Genomic DNA, 24,286 nt, shown 5'->3' on the forward strand with positions numbered 1-24,286 from the left:
AATAATTAGACAAGGACGTTTTGACATTATTAAGCGGTTTTGTTGAATATCTTAATATCAGTATAATGATAAGCAAACAAGGTGTTATTCAATTTGAGAAATCTGTATTAGGCCATGATTTATATTCATGAATAAATAATGTATAATATATAATGTAAAAAGTTTCTTTTTATATGAATGTTCAAGAAATTTGTTATAACCAATCCTCAACATTATTTGCAATAGCCTGGTTAACAGTATGGTGGAAAAGTGGAAATACCCATGTAGACAGGTCCAGATTCGAGAAAAGTAGACTGCCATGGGCAAATCGTGTAAATGCTGAATTAAGAAGTAGTATATGTAGACTTGTTAAGAGGTTGAACGCTGCATTTTTGTCTCACCTGCGAAGCAAAGTGAGACTATAGGCGCCGCTTTTCCGACGGCGGCGGCGTCAACATCAAATCTTAACCTGAGGTTAAGTTTGTTAACATGTTTATTTTGTTTTGACAATATATAATTAGAATATCGTCTAAATGAAGCCCTCATCTGGAAAAGGGCACTTATTAAAGGCAGCGTGTACATTATATAGAGGAGGCCCTGGTACTTGGAAGGGGGGGGGGGCTGAAGCTTCTAAATTTCTTGGGACCAAAATTTTACATTAAACCTTTTTTGCTTTTCAAATTTTACTTGGATTTACTTGGATGTTGAGACGTAAAGCAATATGCTTTGTGCCCACCAAGAATTTACATCAAGAAATAACAAGCAAATAAACAAAAAGGATTGCACTAACACACGCAGCACCCCCCCCCCTTCCGGAAAATCTTGCGGGGGCTTCAGGGCCTCTATATAATGTAGATGCTGCCTTTAATAAGTGCCCTTTTCCAGATGAGGGCTTCAATTAGACGATATTCTAAATATTTATTGTCAAAACAAAATAAAGGGTTGGGCAACTTCGACAGGCCTCCGTCATGTACACGAACTTATTTTATGCGATATAAAACAATGCCTTCTATGTTTTTTTTTCAAGAGGAGAAAGTAAAGAGGCTTTACTGTGTGTAGTAGAAATGTATCTTTCTTCCGAATGGGCTCTAAAAATATTTAGTTTTAACATATAGTGAAATCAATAAAGGGGTTTGAGTATTTTAGAGCTTACGTGTGGCTTTTCTTCAATATACCACAGCTCTTCTACATGTCAATTGTAGAGTATTTTCTCCTCAATCTATTCCAAGATATCAATAAAACAAAAGTAATCTATTAAGAGTTTTAAAGACAAACTATTTTTGAATACATTAAACCAAAAGGGGAAAGGGTATCCTAGGCATGCTCCTGTTGGGTTATAGCCTTTACTGTGCTAGAGCATTATTACAAACTGCAGAACAATAATAATGATAATAATAATAACAACAATAATAATAATAATAATGAAAATAATAATATTAACATACATGTAGATAAATATGAAATATATACAACAGTTGCTTTATTGTACCAATTTGCCTTGCCGGTGGCTTTAAAACACGATATTTTTTTTATTTAGTGTCGAAATACAGAGAGGGGACGGGGTAAATTAGGAGGGATCCCGTGGACGTAGGCTTAAATAATAAAAAAAAACTATCTTCAGGAAACATGTTAAGTGATGTCTCATACATCTCTCTTTTCCAAGTCGATAATACAAATCAAACAGGTTTTGTAAAGTAGCGGGAATGCCGCGGGGAATGCAGTTTTGCCACTTCGGGGTCTCCAAAAGATATATATTTTAACAAAGTTAAAATATGGATTGAGGTGGGGTACATTCGTCGTGATTCATGTGCCAGAGCTTCATTAAAGCAGTAATCTGCAAAGCAATGTCTGCTGTAAATTTTCCAAGAGAAACAAATTAGAAACAAATAAAACAAAATTAATAGTGTTTTACCGATACCGAAATGCATTTTGCTCGTATATCCCATAGATTACGGTGTGGCAGACACACCAACAAAAGCGATACGAGAAGCCGATGGAAGCTATTGTGTTGAGATTGCGTTATCTCGAATGACATACCATTGATCGCTTTATTGTCCGATTCGTGAGTGTGACTGTGACATAGAGGTTGTTTTGGTCTCGTTTTAGCACAATATCACGTCATACATTTTGACATATTTGCCCTCTTTCTAAGCAAATTAAGACACTAATACTGTCATGAAGCATATTGATGTTTTCGCTAATTTATTCTCTTTCATGTAGAATGTTGACATTGTGCATTAATTGCTGTTATTTATAAAACAGTTAAGGATTCATGAAAAAAATACTGTTTTAAATTATAATTTGCATTATTTATGTAAATTAGGTAATAATAAACAAGGATATCTCAATCATTTTGTGTCAATTTTCTTCCCTTTCTTACCCTAAGTCTTTATTTCCAATTTTAGGGCAGTTCTGGTTTAATATATATTCTGAAATACCTGTTTTTACTATATCGACCTAATATGCAAATTTATGCAAATTACTTGCTTATTTGCATAGATACAGCGTGTCTCTTTGGATGAATCCTTTTCTTTTGACTCAAGGAACATTTGTGCCAAGTGGGACATTTGTACTCAAAAATGCAGCGTTCACCCCTTTTTTTGCAGTTAACAAGTCTACTAAAGTGATTTAACATAATTTGAGGGTCCTGAGTCCAAATATGCTGTTTGCCAACCTTGAATTTTATGTTAAAATCCTCAAAATGGCAAAAACAATATGGCCGCCATTCTACAGCCTTTTTTGCTCTCTTTTGACCCACAAAAACCTGCAACAAAATGGTTGTCAACTTTTTCTTGTACTATTTGATGTGAGGCATAACATACTAAAATTCTACCAAATCCGCATCCCTAGACATCCCTTTTCGATGAATCTTTAATGGTATAAGGGATGAAAGGTCTACTGATAGAGGTATTCAGAGTGAACATAAGCAGTCCATTAAGTAAGTATTAAGAAATTAAAAATGGCATCCAAAATGGCTGCCATAGCCTAAATATTCACAATTCATCTATTACCTATTTTAGTGTCTTTAGTTTTATTCAATGGTTGTTTTAAAGGTCAAGGAGTAATTCGGTGCAGATTACAAAGACCATCAGCAGTCACTACATGTATGTCTAAAAATCCAAGATGGCTTTCAAAATTTGAGTCTAAAATGGCTAAAAAACTGACAGTTTGTTTACTGGTATATGGACCGCCTGGGAAATATGATTTTGGTGTCTAATCCATGGTTATTATATGGTCAAGTAATACGTCAGGACAAGTTACATGTACAAGAACAGTCAATAGTCCTGTACGTCCAAAAATCCAAGATGGTTGGCAAAAATGGAGTCTAAAATGTCTGTCGTCATTTACAAACCGACACAGTGGGTTTAATGACTGCCTGGAGAATATGATTATAGTGTATAACTATAACCCATAGTTCAAAGGGTCAAATATTACATTGGGACAATTTACAAGGACAGTCAGTGGTTCCACTATGTCCAAAAATAAAAAAATGACTTTCAAAATTGGAGTTTACAATAACTGTTGTAAAAAAAATGACATAGTTTGTTATTGTGCCTGGGATATATGATTTTGTGTTTAACCCATAGTTTAAAGGGTCAAGTAATGCATTAGGACAAGTTACAATGATAGTCAGTGTTTCACCATGTTAAAAAAATCCAAGATGGCTTCCAAAAATTTAGTCTAAACGTTTGTTTAAGATCTGCCTGGGTGTCACATGAAGTTACTGCTACTTGAGACACAAAATAAGGGATTAATAAACAAGCTGTGTAAAGTTAAAGAAGATTTAATGTTTAAATATCTTTTCAGTCTTTTTTCTGATTTAGTCATGAACATATGTGGATATTGAAATGATCACAAATAAATACATGTATAACTCAACTTTAATAGGCAAAATAAAGAAGAATCATTGTATGACATGCCCCACTAAGGCTCTGGTTGTCAGTCCATAGCCTCCAGTAGTCGGTCTCCTGGCCTCCGCAGATACATTGCTTCCTCCACTTGGCCCTTGGTAGATGGTCCTTTAGCCTCCACAGATGGCGATGCTCCTCAGATCGGAATTTGACGATTATGGACGAGATTGAGTCCCGAATATTGACATACACTACAGGGAAAAAGAAACTTGGCATTCGGGATCGTGAAACACGCTAGCAAATGTGCGGGATGGTCTAACGGGATTTGAACGGATTTGTAGCGGGAAACTCAAAAGTGAGACGCAAATTCTAGCGTGCTCGGTCGTGATTTTATCGTGCGCGGTCGTGATTTTCATCCCCGCTTCTAACGTGATTTCCATGCTTCCACCGAGATCCCGTTGGTTTGACGCGCGTTTTTGCGCGATAGATGTATGCGCAAGCTAGTTTCAGGACATGCGCGCGCACCTTTTAAAAGGCGAGACAACAACAGGAAATGATTTTAAAGGGAATGATCACCCTTGCGCGAAACTGAACAAAAAGGATTGAAGTGGAAATGTAACTGTACTCACGACTTTCATTGCTAATTCATTTTTACTCTGACATGAATATTGCATGCTTCGTTCACAGATCATTCATTGAATATCCGAATGTGTTTTTTTTTGTAAAGAGGAAACCCTTCTTATTCATGATTATAAGGCGGGACATGTTTTAAGATTGTCTTGAGGCTTTCACAATTTCAGATAATGTCCATTTACATTTTGAACAGAATTTATGTTCTCCGATAAGAAATATTAAAGACGCATTTTCGGAATAATAGAGACATCCCGGCGTGACACAAACGGGTATAAAATGATAATCTATAAAATGGTTGAAGTTCCTTAACATATTTGTAAAGAGTTATGAAATGGAAATCATCTGATTGAGATATTTCAAGTCCGGTGTCGGCCCTGATGGTGTTGAAATTTTGATTGCTTCCCCTAACTCTAAAACTTATTCAAGTTTGCATAACTGATTCAGATCACATTATTGTCATCTCAACAACTAGTGATTGACTTTTCGGGACCATCTTCATTTTATGTTTGGCGTCATAATCGTGTACAAATTGACCATACACCAACACCAAAAAGGTCAACACCGAACGTGAAATCACCAATTTACGACTTGAAATTAATGATGATCTAAAAGTAATAAATTGTAAGTTCTTAACAAATTCGTAAAGAGTTTTGAGGTTAAAATATAATCATATCGATATGATTCATGACGTAAAATCACTCAAATTTACTTCCGAAATATATGAGTTTCGCTTCGATCTTGGAGCACAGACCCTGATAAAAAGGTACAAAATATAATCTAGAAATTGTTGATGGTTCTTTATTCGTAAGAGTTATGACGTAATCATGTCAGCTATGATTTATGACATGAAATTATCATACTCAGCATTTGAAAGATACGAGTTGCGGTTGGATATTGGAACTCCTTGGTCTGATTAAAGCGTATGAAAATGATTGATAATCTATTAATTTTGTTGAAGGTTCTTGACATAATTATTCGTAAAGTTTTAAGGAAGAAAGTAATCATATCCATGTAATCTATGACGTAAAATAATTTTTCTTAGCTTTCGAAAGCTACGAGTTTCGCTTGGATATTGGAGCACCTTAGCCAGATCAAATTATATGAAAATGATAATGTAAAATTGTTGAAGGTTCTTAACATATTCGTAAAGAATTTCGAGTTAAAAAAATCATTATTAGCTTTTGAAAGATACGAGTTTCGCTTGGATATTGGAGCGCCCTGGCTTGATAAAAAGTATGAATAATCTAGAAATATTGTTGGTTTTCAACATATGGATTCGTAAAATGTATTGAAGTATAAATCATATCATATCGATATGATTTATAACGTAAAATCGGATACTTCACTTTCGAAATAATACGAGATTCGATTGGATCTTGGAGCACACGGCATGGTAAAGAGGTATAAGAAATAAAAATCTAAGAATTGTTGAAGGTTCGTATTCTTAATGAGTTGTGAGGTAAAAATATCACAAAAATATGTTATACGACGTGAAATCATCCCTAACATTTGAAAGATACGAGTTGTACTTGCCTTTTCTAAAATATTTTTTTTTTCAAATGAGTTTCGTTACGACTTGAGATCTTGAAGAAGGCACCAAAACAAAATTGTTCGGAAACAAACGCATTTACCATGTTTACGGCAATAAAAGAGACGTTCATTTTGATTGCACAGAGCGAAATATTTTCTTCCTCTTCTCTTCCTCCTCTTTTGTAGTTTATTCCTTTTTTTATTTTCCTTATAATTATTTTCTTCGACTTCTTAGCCATGTCCTGAACCTGGTCCTTTCTTATTTCCCTTCCTTTTGGACAATTCCAAAAAATTATCAACCTTTTTGTACGTCCGATTCCCTTTTTTCTCAAGTTTTACTTCATTTTCATAAACTGACCACACTGCAACAACTGTGGTGTTTATTGAACAACAGTCTGGAATATATGACCACACGAAAGAAGTGTTGAAACAACACCGGCTTTAATTTAAATCGATGATTTATTTATAATAATTGGTGTTGTATAAACGCATATTTGGAATTAGTCCAAAACCAAACCGATGTTTTTTTAACACCTCTCTAGTGTGGTCATACAGATTCCAGACTGGTGTTGAATTAACACCGCAGTTTTTGCAGTGCACAGACTGTCAAAAGTAAAAGAAATCAGGGACAGAAAATTTCATGAATGTCCCGGTCGGACGGATACGGAATATGGAGTTGTCCTTTTTGTCATCTTCTCCGTGTCCTGCACACGATTCTGCATTTTATTTCCCATTATCCCCAATATTCTTCTCTCTCAGCATTCGATCCGCAGTTGTTAGAAAAATATACAAAACTTTATAACAAGTTGTACACATTATATTCCACTCACTATACATTAGTTGGGTGGATGAAAGATTTATTCGCACAAAATATATGATAATGCTTTGAAGGGCGGTTGGGGTCTATGTCGCAATGCCAATGGATATGACTTAACACTCATCATAATTATCAAATACATAAATATTTTTAAAATCAATCAGACTTCCACCCCCGAAAAAATACACCAAAATACAGATAGGCCTATTACAATTTTTTTACGATATGACAGGGGATATATGACACCAGCTTTGGAATATCGCACCCTCTTTCCATAAAAATGTTTGGTCTCTTGAAAATAAAATCTACTGATAGTGTGCTTCATAATGTTGTGAAAATTTGGAAATATAGGAAAATTACTTATCACGTTATTTTAAACAATTTACTATTTTCAGAAAATGAAGGCTTTGACAATTTGTTTTGAACATTTCCATTTACTATTCAAATCCTCTTAAGAATTAAGGTACAATGTCTGTCTTGATGAATAGAAAAATGATGGAAAATAAAACTACTCGTTCTTTGAATGAACCATGGATACAAGTGATTAAAAAAACAGAATTGATGAACAGAAATGATGTCAGGCAAATCTACGTGTTCTTTGAATGAAAGGCGTAGCTGAAAAAAAATAAACATAGAATTGATGAACAGAAAATGCGAATCCATCCCTCCTTCGGATAAACAAAGTAACTGATTAAATATAAAAAAAAGAGTTGCTGATGAACAGAAAAATGATGGAAAGCGAATCTATTCGTTCTTTGACGTAACTGATGAAAAAACAATTGATGAAGAGAAAAATGATGGAAAGGGGATCTATTGGTTCTTGGAATGAACGATGTAACTGATAAAATAAAAATACAGAATTGTTGAACAGAAAAATGATGGAAAGCGTTTCTATGAATAAAAGACGTAATTGATGAAACAATTAAAAAACATAATTTTGGGGACTAAAAAAATGATGGAAAGGGAGTAAATTTGTTCTTGCAATGAACGATGTAACTGATAAAATAAAAATACAGAATTGAACAGAAAAATGATTGAGAGTGAATCTTCTTTGATTAAAAGTCGTTAGTGATGAAAATAAACACATGCAGAATTCATAAACAAAAAATGATGGTTAGCCAATATAGTCATCTCTGTTCAATTCTTAATAGATTTCGTATCTCAAAGGTTGTGTTTTTTATTTAAGTTATTCTATAACTATATGATTAATTCCGTTACAATAACTTGATTCTAAATCTCTAATTCATAACTCCATAGATAAAAACTCAAAACTGAATAATACTCGTCCTTTGAATGAACGTCGTAACCGATTAAAGGGGAAGTTCACCCTGAAGAAAACTTTGTTGTAAAAATAGCAGAAAAAATAGTAAAAAATATTGGTGAAGATTTGAGGAAAATCCGTTAAAGAGTAAGAAAGTTATTAGAGTTCAAAGTTTTGGATTTGTGACGTCATAAACGAGCAGCTGCCCCATGTGTTATGTAATATAAAATGCAAGAATTTCCAATTTTGTATGGTTCCTGATGACTTAATTTTTTTTTCCATTCATGATCGGGTGTGAAATGATTGGTCTATTGATATAAAAAAGGAACAGTGAAAACAATTTTCAATTTTTTGAGAAAATGACATTTCATTGATTTTTTACCATTCGCTATGTAGTAATGCTGCTCGCATATGACGTCACAAATCAAATAATTGAAATTCTAATAACTTTTTAATTATTTGATGAATTTATCTCAAACCTTCGGCAATATCTTTATTATTTTTTCTGCTATTTTTACAATAAACTTTTTGTCAGGGTGAACTTCCCCTTTAAATGAAAAAAAAAGCATGAACAGAAAAATGATGGCAAGCAAATCTACTCGCTCTTTAAATGAACGACGTAACTGATAAAATAAGAAATACAGAATTTATGAAGAGAAAATGGCGGAAAGCGGATCTTTTAACAAAAGACGTAAGTGATGAAATAAAAAAAAAAACAGAATTGATGAACAGAAAATGATTGTGAGCAAATCTTCTCGTCCTGTAAATGAACGACGTATTACGGATTAAAAAACAACGAACAATGATGGAAAGCAAATCTTCCTCGAATAAAAGACGTAAAAGTGATGAAATAAAAAAAAACACATAATTGACGAACAGAAAATTATGGGAGACGAATCTCACTTGTCCTTTAGATGAACGACGTATTACAGACGTAACTGATAAAATAAAAAATACAGAATTAATGAACAGAAAATAATGGAATTATGGAAAGTGAATCTTCTTTGATTAAAAGTCGTAAGTGATGAAAATAACACAGAATTGATTAACAAAAACATGATGGTTAGCAAAGATAGTCATCTCTGTTCCATTCTTAATATGGATTTCGTATCTCAAAGGTTGTTTTTTATTTAAGTATAACTATATGTTTAATTCCGTTACAATAACTTGATTCTAAATCTCTTTTTCATAACTCCATAAATAAAACTCAAAACTGAATAATACTCGTCCTTTAAATGAACGTTGTAACCGATTAAATGAAAAAAAAAGAGAATGAACAGAAAAATGACGGCAAGCAAATCTACTCGCTCTTTAAATGAACGACGTAACTGATAAAATAAGAAATACAGAATTTATGAACAGAAAATGGCGGAAAGCGAATCTTTTAACAAAAGACGTAAGTGATGAAATAAAAAAAAACAGAATTGATGAACAGAAAATGATGGTTAGCAAATCTTCTCGTCCTTTAAATGAACGACGTATTACGGATTAAAAAAACATTGAACAGAAAATGATGGAAAGCAAATCTTCCTCGAATAAAAGACGTAAGTGATGAAATTAAAAAAAATACACATAACTGACGAACAGAAAATTATGGGAGACGAATCTCACTTGTCCTTTAGATGAACGACGTATGCAGACGTAACTGATAAAATAATAAAAACAAATTAATGAACAGAAAATAATGGAATTATGGAAAGTAAATCTTCTTTGATTAAAAGTCATAAGTGATGAAAATAACAACAAAGAATTGATGAACAAAAAAATGATGGTTAGCAAATATAGTCATCTCCGTTCCATTCTTAATATGGATTTCGTATCTCAAGGTTGTGTTTTTATTCAAATTTCTATAACTACGATTAATTCTGTTACAATCTCTATTTCATAACTCCATAATAAAACTCAAAACTGAATTATACTCGTCCTTGAATGAAAGTCGTGACCGATTAAATGGGAAAAAAAGAATGAACAGAAAAACGATGGTAAGCAAATCTACTCGTTCTTTAAATGAACGACTAACTGATAAAATAAGAAATACAGAATTTATGAACAGGAAATGGCGGAAAGCGTGATGATGAAATAAAAAAAAAACAGAATTGATGAACACAAAATGATGGTTAGCAAATCTACTCGTCCTTTAAATGAACGAATTATTACTGATTAAAAACAACAACAATGAACAGTAAATGATGGAAAGCGAATCTTTTATAAAAGACATGATGAAATTTAAAAAAAACACGTAATGAACAGAAAATGATGAAAATACTCGTTGTTTGAATGAAATACGTACCTGATTAAAGTTTTATAAAATTACAGAAAAGATAAAAATGAAAGATAAAAAAGGATTATCTAATCGTCCTTTAAACGGAAGAAGTCATTGGTAACAAAAACTGGAAAATAAATCATGGAGCTAGCACCGTAAATAAACATTGGAAAGAGAATCTACTCGTCCTTTAAGCCAAAGACGTAACTATAACTATAACTGGGTCACTCGGTCAAGAGCTGCGCACATGGATTTCTATCGGGGGCCGCGTTTGATGCGCGCGCTAGCAGTGGCCCGCTGTCTATCGGGAATTAAGGATTTTCTATCGGTTTGATAGCGTGTTGAAATATCGATCTTGCGGGTTGAAAATCCCGTTATCCATTTTGAAGTGGCCTAAAAATAACGGGATTGCATCGTGATTGCTTCGAGATTCCATCGTGTTTTGATCAAAAAGTGCCTAACGGGAAAATGCGCATCCCGCAAAATCATGCCAAGTTTCTTTTTCCCTGTAGTGTAATAGCGTATCATGTCGATGGAGAACCGGGCAGCAGCTGGGCTCGTAGTCTCATCTCCGACATGGCCTCCCTCTGATAACTTTTTCTGCCTAAACGGAGATCTATGATCTATGTTTAATAGCTGCTGGTGGTTTTTCATTGACATGATAAGAGTCTTTGTGAAGTGACTTTTTTATATTTCTTTATTTGGTGTCTCAAATAGTAGTAAATAAATGATTAAAAAAAGTCACTTCACGTGACACTAGGGTGTATGATTTTGCAGTCAAACCTTTTGTTTATCATGTTTTAGGGCCAAGCAATACATGAGGATAAATTGCAAGCTCTCACCACGCTCCTAAAAAAAATAAGGAGAACAAAATGTTGCGCTCCTTAAAAAAAAAACCTTTTAACCAAAAGTTGCTGAAATTGCACATTTGCATATTCATATTCCAGAAATAGACTTCTATTTTCCATATTTCCTTGCAATTATTTCTATTTATTTTGAAACTACCGAAAAGATGAAGAATATTCACCCTTCCCTGACTCTGATTTATGATGTTAAACTTTTCCTGATACTTTTCAACTAAATCAAAATGATTTAAGGAATTATGGAAAATATATGGCCATGTCATGGATTTAAATATGTATAGCTATATCCTGTCTCAATAGACTTTTTTTAACCCTTAGTTTCTCAAAATAGATACTTATACCCTAAGAGTTTTGACATTTCAAAAGCTTAACATCTGTTAAGATTTGATGTTGACTTCGCCGCCGCCAAAGTAATTGCTGCCGTTGGAAGAGCGTCATCCATGTCTTGCATCTGCTATGCTGTCAATGAGAAAGCTGCGAACATGCTGAAGTTATCACAATGTTATTTTGCCAGCATGGCCCAAATATTATCAAACATTTGATCCTTTTTACAAATCAACAGCTGTGAATCATGGCAGCCATCTTGGAAATAAAGATGGCTGACAAATCAATTAGAAGAATTATGTTTTATGGGTATCAAAAAATATAGCAATAACCATAATTTCTGAAACATAATCCCCCATAAAATCGTTTGATTGGAAACCGCATTCAAAATACCGCTATTTTGTTTTTTGCCGATTTGAGGATGAAAACGTCAGAATCAAGTTTGGCAAACAGCATTTTTGGATTCAGCACCCCTGAATTACCTTAAACGATTGATAAATCAGCATTAACACAAAATGCCTAAAGGGTTTTTAAAAATCTGGACCTGACTAATGTGTCATATATGCCTATGACTACCCATATTGTGATATCAACAATGGATTGATATGATAATTCTTCATGTAGAATACATGAAACTAGGTCACTGATTACATCTTGCAAATGATTTTACTCTCCAGGGTGTCAATTTGATGGCAGCCAGGACTTCAGGGCATCTGGACTTCATCAGTGGCTTGCTATACTCGCTCCCATTAATGAGAGAAGATGGGTCATCACATAAAACCAGCAGTGAGGACAGCATCCTACAAAACTGCTCGATGTAAAGAAGTCTTAAAGAATCTATTTACTCCTGAAATATACTTTTAGAACAATGTATAGAAACAGAAAAATCAAAGATGAGATCAATGAAAGTTATTAGACAAATAAGAATGATACATACTTTTTAATGTCGAGACCAGTAATGCTATTGCGATGCTTCTATTTGTGATATCACTTACGAACAACTCTTGCCTTTGACACTAAAATATAGCCTCGAACATAGTAGGGGAAGGCGGGGTAAGTTGAGCATAGGGGCAAGTTGAGCCACCAGCCCCAGGCCAATAATAAATGAGTCAGACATTGTGGTGGTGTCATGTATTGATGACCCATAGCATAACCCCTAACCCCACCACATTGTTTTCCACTTTGAAACAAAAAGTAGTTTTTTAGAGGGAAAGTGTGAATTTCAGCCAAAAAAGTAAAAAAAGAGTGTGAAATAGATAAGTACTTTATTCACACACACGTCTTTAAATATAGTAAAAACATGATAACAACATTGTTAGTCCAGGTATGGATCTTCATTCTTGTCATAGTCCTTTATATGATAGATGCATAAAAATGTGTGGATACAAAATTATCGCACTAAGTTCGGAGTGGGGTAAGTTGAGCCAAACAGCATGGGGCAAGTTGAGCCATGGTAATTCTTATGGTAATGTATCTTGAAAAAACAAACAAACAATAAAAATTGATTGAAATGCAGGCTGAAAGGAGCAAATTTACAGTACTGCTCTTTTCCTTTTAAAGGATGTTAGTATTTATAGATAATTAGCAAGTGAAAAGACTTTAAACAAAAGATTGACATGCTGGTTCTCCCCCATACATTTTGTGGCTCAACTTACCCCAGACGGTGGCACAACTTACCCCATATATGGGGCAAGTTGAGCCATTTGACATCGGTTTTTTCAAAGGTCACAATGACTTTCAGTGTGGGGGTAGAAAGTTCTCTGTAGGTAAAAAACATTTCCCAAGAATCAAATTTAAAGGCAAGATACTTATTTCTACAATAGTACTAGTCATATCAATTCTAACATGCAAAATGCAAAAGTGTCACAACTTACCCCACCTTCCCCTACAGGTAACTCTGCCTTAGCCTCTTGGGACCAAAAAAAATCTGTTCAACTTTGTGGGGGTAGAAAGTAAAAAAAAAAAAATCCAATCATTTGAACAAAATTCTATAATGATATATTTTAGAAATTTTAAAAAACAAATGTTTTAGAAATGAATAAATTTCAAAATAAAACATTGTCAAACTTCTCAGCATCACACACAGGCATCTCTCATCCCACAGGTTCGCACCTATCAAAACGAAAACTGAAAAAGTAATGAAAACTCAATATTTTTCTCCTCCGATTACATCACCAAATCGGTAATCTGAGAATCCATGATATAATTATACAAATTTCCTGCCGATTTTGTGATTTTTTTGGTGGAAAAACTGTTTATCATGTGAGATTTTTTGCACCATTGATAATCTGCTCCGACCCAACATGCCTAGCTTTCATAGCCTGCCACACACCGGCAGGAGGCCAGTTCGTTTGCAATGTATTGGGTAGCAAGAAAATCACCGTAGAATTTGCAAAAGTTAACAGTAAGCGATTTTATTGTTATCTCTGCTTCGTCATTGGTTGAAATACGGGACAAATAGGCGTCCCGGGAAGGGTTTGTTGGGACGCCGGGAAAAAAGAGGAAAATATATGACGATCCAAGGAAATACGGGACGTCTGGTCACCCTGCATACCATATCACAAACTTCATCAATATTTTTTATCAGATAAATAAATACTGGTGTTTCTTTCTATGGGATTTTATAAAGTGTTATGATAGCAAACATCATGATCAAACCTGTTCTATCTTTTCCTTCTGTAGTGCTAAGTCCTTACAACCGCTTTACAATCAAGTACAAAAACATCTGTGGATAGAGACTGGTGAACAAGCCTATAGTGGGACACATCTAATAATTGATGACCTTAGCATTCTACATAGTCTAGGAGTTGATACAGGTCAAATAGCAGACTTTATGCAGTACTGTCAGGCAAGCATCCTTGGACATGATAAAGAGGTATTGTTATTGGTAGTAGTAGTAGCAGCAGTGGTAGCAGTAGTAGTAGTAGTAGTAGTAGTAGTAGTAGTAGTAGTAGTAGTAGTAGTAGTAGTAGTAGTAGTAGTAATAGTAGTAATAATAGTAATATTAGTAGAAGCAGCAACAGCAGTAGTAGTAGTACTTAGTAGTGGGACCATGAGGAGTATTTAGTATAAAGAATTTTTTTTTACAAGAGATGTCAGTTGTGATGATATCATAGTGGTCAAATAATTTTCCATAATTGAGAAGAAGTTATTTCAATGATTCAGATTTCATATGAAGTACTAAAAAGAAAGACACACAGCAAATTATTTCAAAAGAAATTGAATTTAATGAATGAATTGGCAAATAGACCAAAACATATTATATCCGGATATAATTAGCCAATTTCATATCCATTTGATAATGTTTATTTATACCATACAACAATGAACACCTCATGAGAAAACACTGTGCCTGTTACTCCTCATTTCCTCTTACTCTCTTCTCTTTCTCTCTGTCACACAATTATAAAAACAATAAGACAAATGTCACACATAGTAATACAGTATTACTATAAATACTTTAATTACAAATAAATAAACAGTTTCATTTAATTAAGTAATTTAATTATAAGATTACATAATCAAACGTACACATATATTAATTACATTCCCAACTGGACAAAGCAGGAAGAAATTTACCGGATTGTGATCACTGATCAAAGCGGAAAAAAAATTACCAGATTTTGATCATTGCTTGAAGCGGAAAGAAATTTACCGAATTTGACCACTGGTCAAAGTAGAAAGAAATTTACTAGAATTTGACCACTGGTCAAAGCAGAAACAAATTTATCGGATTGTGACCACTGGTCAAAGTGGAAAGAAATTTACCAGATTTTGATCACTGGTCAAAGCAGAAAGAAATTTACCGGATTTTGATCACTGGTCAAAGCACAAATAAATATACCGGTTTGTGATCACTGCTCAAAATCTGCAAATTTCTTTCCGCTTTGACCAGTGGTCCCAATCCGGTAATTTTTTTTCCGCTTTGACCAGTGGTCAAAATCCGTTAAATTTCTTTCCACTTTGACCAGTGATCAAAATCCGGTAATTTCTTACCACTTTGATCAGTGATCACAATCCGGTAAATTTCTTTCCGCTTCAAATGACCGGTGATCAAATCCGGTAGATTTCTTTCCGCTTTGACCAGTGATCAAATCCGGTAAATTTTTTTCCACTTTGACCAGTGGTCACAATCCGGTAAATTTTTTCGGCTTTGACCAGCGGTCAAAATCCGGTAAATTTCTTTCCACTTTCATTAGTGATCACAATCTGGTAAATTTCTCTCCGCTTTTACCAGTTGGGAAGGGGATTAATATGTACCTATGATTATGTAACCTATTATACTTGTATATATCTGTATAAATTAATTAAATGAAATTGTTTATTTATTTATTTATTTCTGATATTTTGACAGGGTACCCCATTCACCAATAACTAGTGGTCTTCCATGGGGCCCTGAATAACAATAAACATACCGGTATTTACGAAATGCATTTAACGTATGTACAGAATGTTACAGCATTAAGATTCACATAAGGGTTTGAATGTAAAACGAAACATTAACAAACTTAGAAGCAAACTGAATCTCAAAACATAAATTCCCTGCTTAAAATTTTCCCTGTTTTTTTAGTATTAATAAATGATTACATTCGATAGATTCTAACTTAGCTAGATCTAGTTCTAATCAAATCCATTCTTAACAAAATGAGATCAGAGGATCAGATACTAGTAGCTAATTTTGAACGATTTCATATTGGATGATCATTGGCTTGATCGCTATATATGCACTTGCAAAGATACATTACATAATAAAAGCTAAAAGTTGATTGGCCGGTGTTTGAGTGCATGTGATCCTGGCGTGATGATGTGAACGTGAATGTATGGTATACGTGTGTGTAAGAGGTTTGGGTGGGGGATAGGGGGAGGGGTGATTGGAGGTTCGATCAACAAGGTACGTACGCCTATCGTCCTCCGGCCCTATAGCCGCGTCGAAGTACGATATATAGCAGGCATCGCACCACACTGAGCCCACTGCACCATGCACACACAAACACACCACATAGATCGATGTACACCCCTTGCAAAAGATACATTACGTAATAAAAATGATGATTAGCTGGTGGTTGAGTGGACTCGGAAGTGCACGTGATCCAGAAGGGATGATGTGAGCGTGTGTGTATACATGTATGTGTGTGTAGGGTATTGGGCGGGGGGCACCCTGGAACTACCGCCCCTCGGCCCGGTACATGTGCGATATAGCGTGCACCGCACGCTATGCCCACTGGCCACCCACACACACACATAGGCAGCGCCCAGTGCCAAAACTCGCTTTATCAGAATCATCACAGCTTTTTATTGATCGAATCAACATTAATTCAGGATCCATCCAGTCTTATTTTTTGTTTTTCTGCAGAATTTGAATTTAACTTTAAGTGTTTATCATCTGACATCCGACTGCCTTTTGCAAATATCTACAACAACCGGTATATATACTGTAAACCTTTGACTCTTTGAAAAGTGATCACAAACTGGTAAATTTCTTTCCGCTTTAACCAATGATCACAATTTGGCAAATTTCTTTCCACTTTGACAAGCGATCAAAATCTGGTAAATTTCTTTCCGCTTTGACCAGTGATCACAATCTGGTAAATTTTTTTACTCTTTGACCAGTGGTCAAAATCCGGTTGATTTCTTTCCGCTTTGACCGGTGATCAAAATCCGGTAATTTTTTTTTCTGCTTTGACCAGTGATTACAATCCGGTAAATTTCTATCCGCTTTGAACAGTGATCACAAACTGGTAAATTTCTTTCCACTTTGACTAGTGATCACAATCCGGTACATTTCTTTCCATTTGACCAGCGATCAAAACCCGGTAAATTTCTTTCCGCTTTGACTAGTGGTCATCAAAATCTGCGGATTTCTTTCCGTTTTGACCAGTGATCACAATCCGGTAAATTTTTTTCCGCTTTGACCAGTGGTCAAAATCCGGTTAATTTCTTTCCGCTTTGATCAGCGATAAAAATCCGGTAAATTTCTTTCCGCTTTGACCAGTGGTCTAAATCCGGTAAATTTCTTTGCGCTTCAAGCAGTGATCAAAGCCGGTAAATTTCTTTCTACTTTGATCAGTGGTCACAATCCGATAAATTTGTTTCTGCTTTGACAATTGGTCAAATTCTAGTAAATTTCTTTCAACCTTGACCAGTGGTCAAATTCGGTAAATTTCTTTCTGCTTCAAGCAGTGATCAAAATCTGGTAAATTTGTTTGTGCTGTGATCAGTGATTACAATCCGGTAAATTTCTTTCTGCTTTGACCAGTTGGGAATGGAATAAATACCCTTGTACGTTTGATTACCGGTATGTAATCTTATACATGTATATATCTGTAAAAATTAAATAAATGTAACTGTTAAATATTTATTTGTAATTAAAGTATTTATAGTAATACTGTATTACTATGTGTGACATTTGTCTTCTTGTTTTTATAATTGTGTGACAGAGGGAAAGAGAAGAAGAGAGTAAGAGGAAATGAGGAGTAACAGGCACAGTGTTTTCTCATATGAGGTGTTCATTGTTGTATGGTATAAATAAACATTTACCATCAAATGGACATGAAATTGGCTAATTATATCCGGATATAATAATATGTTTGGGTCTATTTTCCAATTTATTCATAAATGTCAATTTCTTTTGAAATGATTTGCTGATTATCTTTGTAAGCTCCCATAATGTAAATGTACATGTTATTATGTCTCTATGCGCTTCAGAATATAGAGAGAAGCAAATGACTTGTTACTAGCAGTCAGAAGTATCCCACTTGTCACAATTGCCCCTTACCCCTCCTTCCACAATGCATGGTTCAGTGCATACTCCATACTCGCCTACCCTATTTCTCTCCTTTCACAAAGTTAAAATAGACCATGTCAGTCTATTAAAAAACTTGCACTGTGATTAATCTTTCTATTAATACTTTTTTCACTTTAGCATCCTGGTAGCATAGTGAGCTTACTTCATTGTGATGGAGACGATGACGACGATGTGATATCCTTGAATACTCAACTCCAACATACATGTACCTGTCATCTCTTGGTAGAGAGTTTACCAACAGGCTTCTCCAAAGATGTTCATGGTCAGGTATGTATACATTAGGTGATGTTGGTGTTGGTGTTTAGAGTGTGAAATGAATTATGTTGTGACCTTGTTACCATTTGTGTAGATTTGACATGTATTAATGATAATAATAGGCATTTGTATTTCGTTATCTGTCTAGAAATAATCTATTCCAATGCGCAGTGTCCATCATTATCATTTCCCCGGCTTTAGTTTGAGCTGCCTTTCAGCACTCAGTGCATTCAAGGAATTAATCCTTCCGGGTACCCTTTCAACTCACCTGGTTGAGTGCAGCACAATGTGGATAAATTTCTTGCTGAAGATTTGAACCCACGACCCTCTGTTTCAAAGTCAGAAGACTGATCCATTGATTACATATTATTGGGTCAATTTTTGTCTCACCTGCATAGCAGAGTGAGACTATAGGCGCCGCTTTTCCGATGGCGGCGGCGACAGCGGAGGCATCAACATCAAATCTTAATCTAAGGTTAAGTTTTTGAAATGACATAACTTAGAAATCTTGTATGTGGACCTAGTTAGTGAAACCTAGCCATAAGGTTAATGAAGTATTACTGAACATCCTATTAGAGTTTCATGTCATATGACCAAGGTCAAAGGTCATTTAGGGTCAATGAACTTAGACCATGTTGGAGGAATCAACATCCAAATCTTAACCTGAGGTTAAGTTTTTGTCTCACCTGCATAGCAGAGTGAGACTATAGGCGCCGCTTTTCCGACGACGGCGGCGGCGGCGTCAACATCAAATCTTAACCTGAGGTTAAGTTTTTGAAATGACATCATAACTTAGAAAGTATATGGACCTATTTCATGAAACTTGGCCATAAGGTTAATCAAGTATTACTGAATATCCTATTAGAGTTTCATGTCACATGACCAAGGTCAAAGGTCATTTAGGGTCAATGAACTTAGACCATGTTGGAGGAATCAACATCAAAATCTTAACCTGAGGTTAAGTTTTTGAAATGACGTCATAACTTAGAAAGTATGTGGACCTAGTTCATGAAACTTGGACATTAGGTTAATCAAGTATCACTGACCATCTTGCATGAGTTTAATGTCACATGACCAAGGTCAAAGGTCATTTAGGGTCAATGAACTTTGGCCGAATTGGAGGTATCTGTTGAATTCCCATCATAACTTTGAAAGTTTATGGATCTGATTCATGAAACTTGGACATAATAGTAATCAAGCATCACTGAACATTTTGTGCAAGTTTCAGGTCTCATGATTAAGGTCAAAGGTCATTTAGTGTCAATGAACTTTGGCCGAATTGGGGGTATCTGTTGAATTCCCATCATAACTTTGAAAGTTTATGGATCTGATTCATGAAACTTGGATATAATAGTAATCAAGCATCACTGAACATTTTGTGCAAGTTTCAGGTCTCATGATTAAGGTCAAAGGTCATTTAGGGTCAATGAACTTTGGCCGAATTGGGGGTATCTGTTGAATTTCCATTATAACTTTGACAGTTTATGGATCTGATTCATGAAACTTGGACATTAGAGTAATCAAGTATCACTGAACATCCTGTGCACATTTCAGGTCACATGACCAAGGTCAAAGGTCAATGAATTATGGCCGAATTGGATGTATCTGTTGAATTACCATCATAACTTTGAAAGTTTATGGATTTGATTCATGAAACTTGGACATAAGAGTAATCAAGTATCACTGAACATCCTGTGTGAGTTTCAGGTCACATGATCAAGGCCAAAGGTCATATAAGGTCAATGAACTTTGCCCATATTGGTTTTTTTTGTTGAATAACCATCATATCTCTAAGTTTATTGGTCTAGTTCATAAAAAGTGGACATACAAATAGTAACCATGTATCACTGAACATCTTGTGCGAGTTAGAGTAGTTTTCAAAGTCAGCACTGCTGCTATATTGAACTGCGTGATGCAGGTGAGACGGCCAGAGGCATTCCACTTGTTGAAATGTCATCATAACTAAGAAAATATATGGACCTAGTTCATGAAACTGGGACATAAGGTTAATCAAGTATCACTGAACATCCTGCATGAGTTTTATTTCACATGACCTCGGTCAAAGGTCATTTAGGGTCAATGAACTTTGGCCAAATTAGGGGTATCTGTTGAATTCCCATCATAACTTTGAAAGTTTATGGGTCTGGTTCGTGAAACTTGGACATAATAGTAATCAAGCATCACTGAAATTTTTTGCAAGTTTCAGGTCCCATGATTAAGGTCAAAGGTCATTTAGGGTCAATGAACTTTGGCCGAATGAGGGTATCTGTTGAAATACCATCATAACTTTGAAAGTTTATTGGTCTAGTTCGTTAAACTTGGACATTAGAGTAATCAAGTATCACTGAACATCCTGTGCGCATTTCAGGTCACATGACCAAGGTCAAAGGTCAATGAACTTTGGCCGAACTGGGTGTATCTGTTGAATTACCATCATAACTTTGAAAGTTTATGGATCTGATTCATGAAACTTGGACATGAGAGTAATCAAGTATCACTGAACATCCTGTTCGAGTTTCAGGTCACATGATCAAGGTCAAAGGTCATGTAAGGTCAATGAACTTAGGCCATGTTGGGGTTTTTCGTTGAATAACCATCATATTTCTGTAAGTTTATTGGTCTAGTTCATAAAAATTGGACATAAGAGTAACCATGTATCACTGAACATCATGTGCGAGTTAGAGTAGTTTTCAAGTCTGCACTGCTGCAATATTGAACCGCGTGATGCAGGTGAGATGGCCAGAGGCATTCCACTTGTTAGCTTATCCGGCCCGAAGGGCAAGATGAGCTTATGCCGTGGCGTTGCGTCCGTCTTCTTTCGTCCGTCCACAATTTATAATTTCTACTACTTCGCCATTTTAAGTCCGATTTTAATTCTGTTTGCTTTATACAATTGTACTAGGTGGGGGATTCAAAACTTCTACACAGAATTTTGAAATTCATTAAATATGCTAATTATGCAAATTTTTATAAATTCACATAAAATGCTTCTTTATTTGTTGACCGAATCTGATTTTTTTTTCTTCCATCTGGTAGAGTTTCATGAGGTTCACCAATATTCTACACAGAATTTTGATGAGAACAATTTTTATGCTAATTTATGCGAATTTGATTTATGCATATTTTTAAAAATTCACATAAAATGCTTCTTCTTCATATGTTGACTGAGTTTGATTTTTTTTCTTCCATCTGGTAGAGCTTCATGAGGTTCACCAATCTTCGCAGAATTTTGAAATTTTTACTAGAACAAGTTTTATGCTAATTTATGGGAAATTAATTTATTCATATTTTTAAGAATTCACATAAAATGCTTTTTCTTCTTTAATTGTTGACCGGTTTTTACTTTTTTTCTTCAATTTTGTAGAACTTTATGAGGTTCACCAAACTTCTACACAGAATTACAAAGAAATGTTTTTTCTTCTTCATTTGTTGATCAATTTCAATTTTGTTTGCTTTATATAATAGCTCAAGGTGGTGATACAAAATTTCAACATAGAATTTTGAAACTCATTAAATATGCTAATTTATTCATATATTTTCAAAACTCACAAAAATTACTTATTTATTTGTTGATTGACTTTGGTTATTTTTGTTCCATCTGAGAGCTACATTAGGTTCACTAAGGTTCTACACAGAATTAAGAAACTTTGACTAGATAATTGTTAATGCTTAATTCATATGAAATTTATTCATAGATCACAAAAAAATGCTTTATGTCATTTCTTCATCAAGTACAATTCTACATCCTCAACTTATGTCACCAATATAATTCACTACAGTGTCAACTGGGCTGAAATTACAATTGTGTTAAATTTTGTTGTGGGATGCCGGATGAGCTCCACATCATTGATGTGCTAGTTAAAAGCGTTTGTGCTTCATTTGGTCTTTCCAGATGTATAATACCTTTTGTGTATTTAAATATTTTGTGGAAAATTAATTTAAAAAAAGCTAGTTCCAGATTATTATCCTAATACTATGTCTCATAATGTCATGCCTCTGGGCTGCACTACCAATCATCTCAACAAAGAAAGAGAAATTGCAGTTAATCTTATTTTATTAATTAGAGCAAACTTATGATTTTACGCATAAATTAGCATTATTAATGAGACATGAGATTTTTTGCCGAATTTGATGTTATAGTTTTGTAGATAATGCCATGGGTAACGCGTGTGCCAATTTTTGTCGCGTTCGCGCGATCAACAGCCGAGATCATAAGGGGGGGGGCTGATTCAGCCCCCCCCCAGTCTTTTTAGGCGTCGAAATAGCCCAGTCTATTTAGGGTTAACTCTATCTAGGCCAATGGGGGGGGGCTCCAAGTCCCTCCCTGAACAATTTGCGCAATGCTTTCACGTCTTGCGCAACTTTTGAGACCAATTTTGCGTCACCGGGGTATGTGGTTACAAAACTATGCAACATTATGTAAGTGCATGTCAGACCAAAAATTGCTCAAAAAATGTGAATTCATGTACAAAGTCAATGCAAATTGTGCCTTCTACCACAAATCCTAAATTAATGATTATTTTTTTGATTAGTTTTCCTGGTCTAAATATTTATTTTATGCTTCCTATGATCTCAGAAGAGTCCCCTACAAATTTCATTGAAGAAACTATGAAAAACAAAAGGGGAAAAAACAAAGAAATAAATGATAAATTGCAAAAGACAATATAATACATAAGAAAATGATTTGATATTGCAATTTTGTTCATGTACACTTGCTAAGAACACCACAAAGGGTTTCTATACGAAAAATTGGAACAATTAGAGCTTTATTAGGGAGTTGGGGGAAAAAGTATGATTTCACTTACTAATTCCGCATAAATTAGTGTAATCACTTAATAGCAATTCGGATGAAAATTTATTACTGTGCAATTTCGTAGATTATGTCCCAGACAACCCGTGTGCCAATTTTTGGTGTGATTGCATGGTTGACGGTCAAGATCTCAGGGGAAAATACAAAAAAATATATAAGAATTAAAAACAATAAGATACATAGGAAATTGATTATTTTTTGGCAATTCTTTTGTAGGTTTTTGTTAGAAATGAAAAATCTATTTGTTCACCAAGAATTAGCATTTTACTAGCAATATAGATTGAGTTAAAGGCAAAAACATACACAAATTAAAGCAAATTTCATATGCTTATTTGCATAATTGATACAAAATATAAGCAATTAATTTTTTGAAAATTTTACAACACAGTCTGTAGTTTACATCTGGTTCTAGGCACGTGCAAATTCTTGCGGCGATCGCACAATCAATGGCCGAGATCTGAGGAGGAGGGTTCAAATTGACCCGCTTCCCAGGTATATGTTGGTCTGAAATAGCCGCGAAATATTTCCGAAATACAAAAAGAAAAGCGCCACAAAATCTTATTACTTTTTTCTTAGAAGTCTCGCGCAACTTTTGAGACCTTTTAGGGTTAAAGGCTAGAATTACTTCAAATATCTGAGAGGAAATGTTATTGCTCTTTTAGATAAGTGGTCAATTCCAGCCAAATGTTGCATTTTTCCATTTTCAAAAATTTCTTTTCGGAGCAATTTTGTTTATACTGTTTATAAGTATACAGTTTAAGGTTTACAAAAACACACTTATATTTACTATACCCTCATTCATTCATAAAATACGCAATGTACATTCTGTTGCATTGTGGTACTAAGATTTCATAGAAAATGTACAACTTTCACCCATCCTTGGCTCCTGGCAAGC

General features: G+C 34.7%; 1 protein-coding gene across 1 annotated transcript in view; it reads left to right on the forward strand.

Moving 5' to 3' along the window:
- The window catches only part of LOC121430836 (elongator complex protein 6-like), a 48,159-nt gene that overhangs the window by 19,775 nt on the left and 4,098 nt on the right, over positions 1 to 24,286 (forward strand). Inside the window, exons 5-7 of the mRNA XM_041628258.1 lie at positions 12,199 to 12,338; positions 14,204 to 14,396; positions 18,444 to 18,593. Coding sequence (XP_041484192.1) covers positions 12,199 to 12,338; positions 14,204 to 14,396; positions 18,444 to 18,593 — 483 coding nt within the window. The remainder of the gene's footprint in view (positions 1 to 12,198; positions 12,339 to 14,203; positions 14,397 to 18,443; positions 18,594 to 24,286) is intronic.

The sequence above is a fragment of the Lytechinus variegatus genome, chromosome 1, assembly GCF_018143015.1.
Source record: "Lytechinus variegatus isolate NC3 chromosome 1, Lvar_3.0, whole genome shotgun sequence".
Classification (NCBI taxonomy): domain Eukaryota; kingdom Metazoa; phylum Echinodermata; class Echinoidea; order Temnopleuroida; family Toxopneustidae; genus Lytechinus; species Lytechinus variegatus.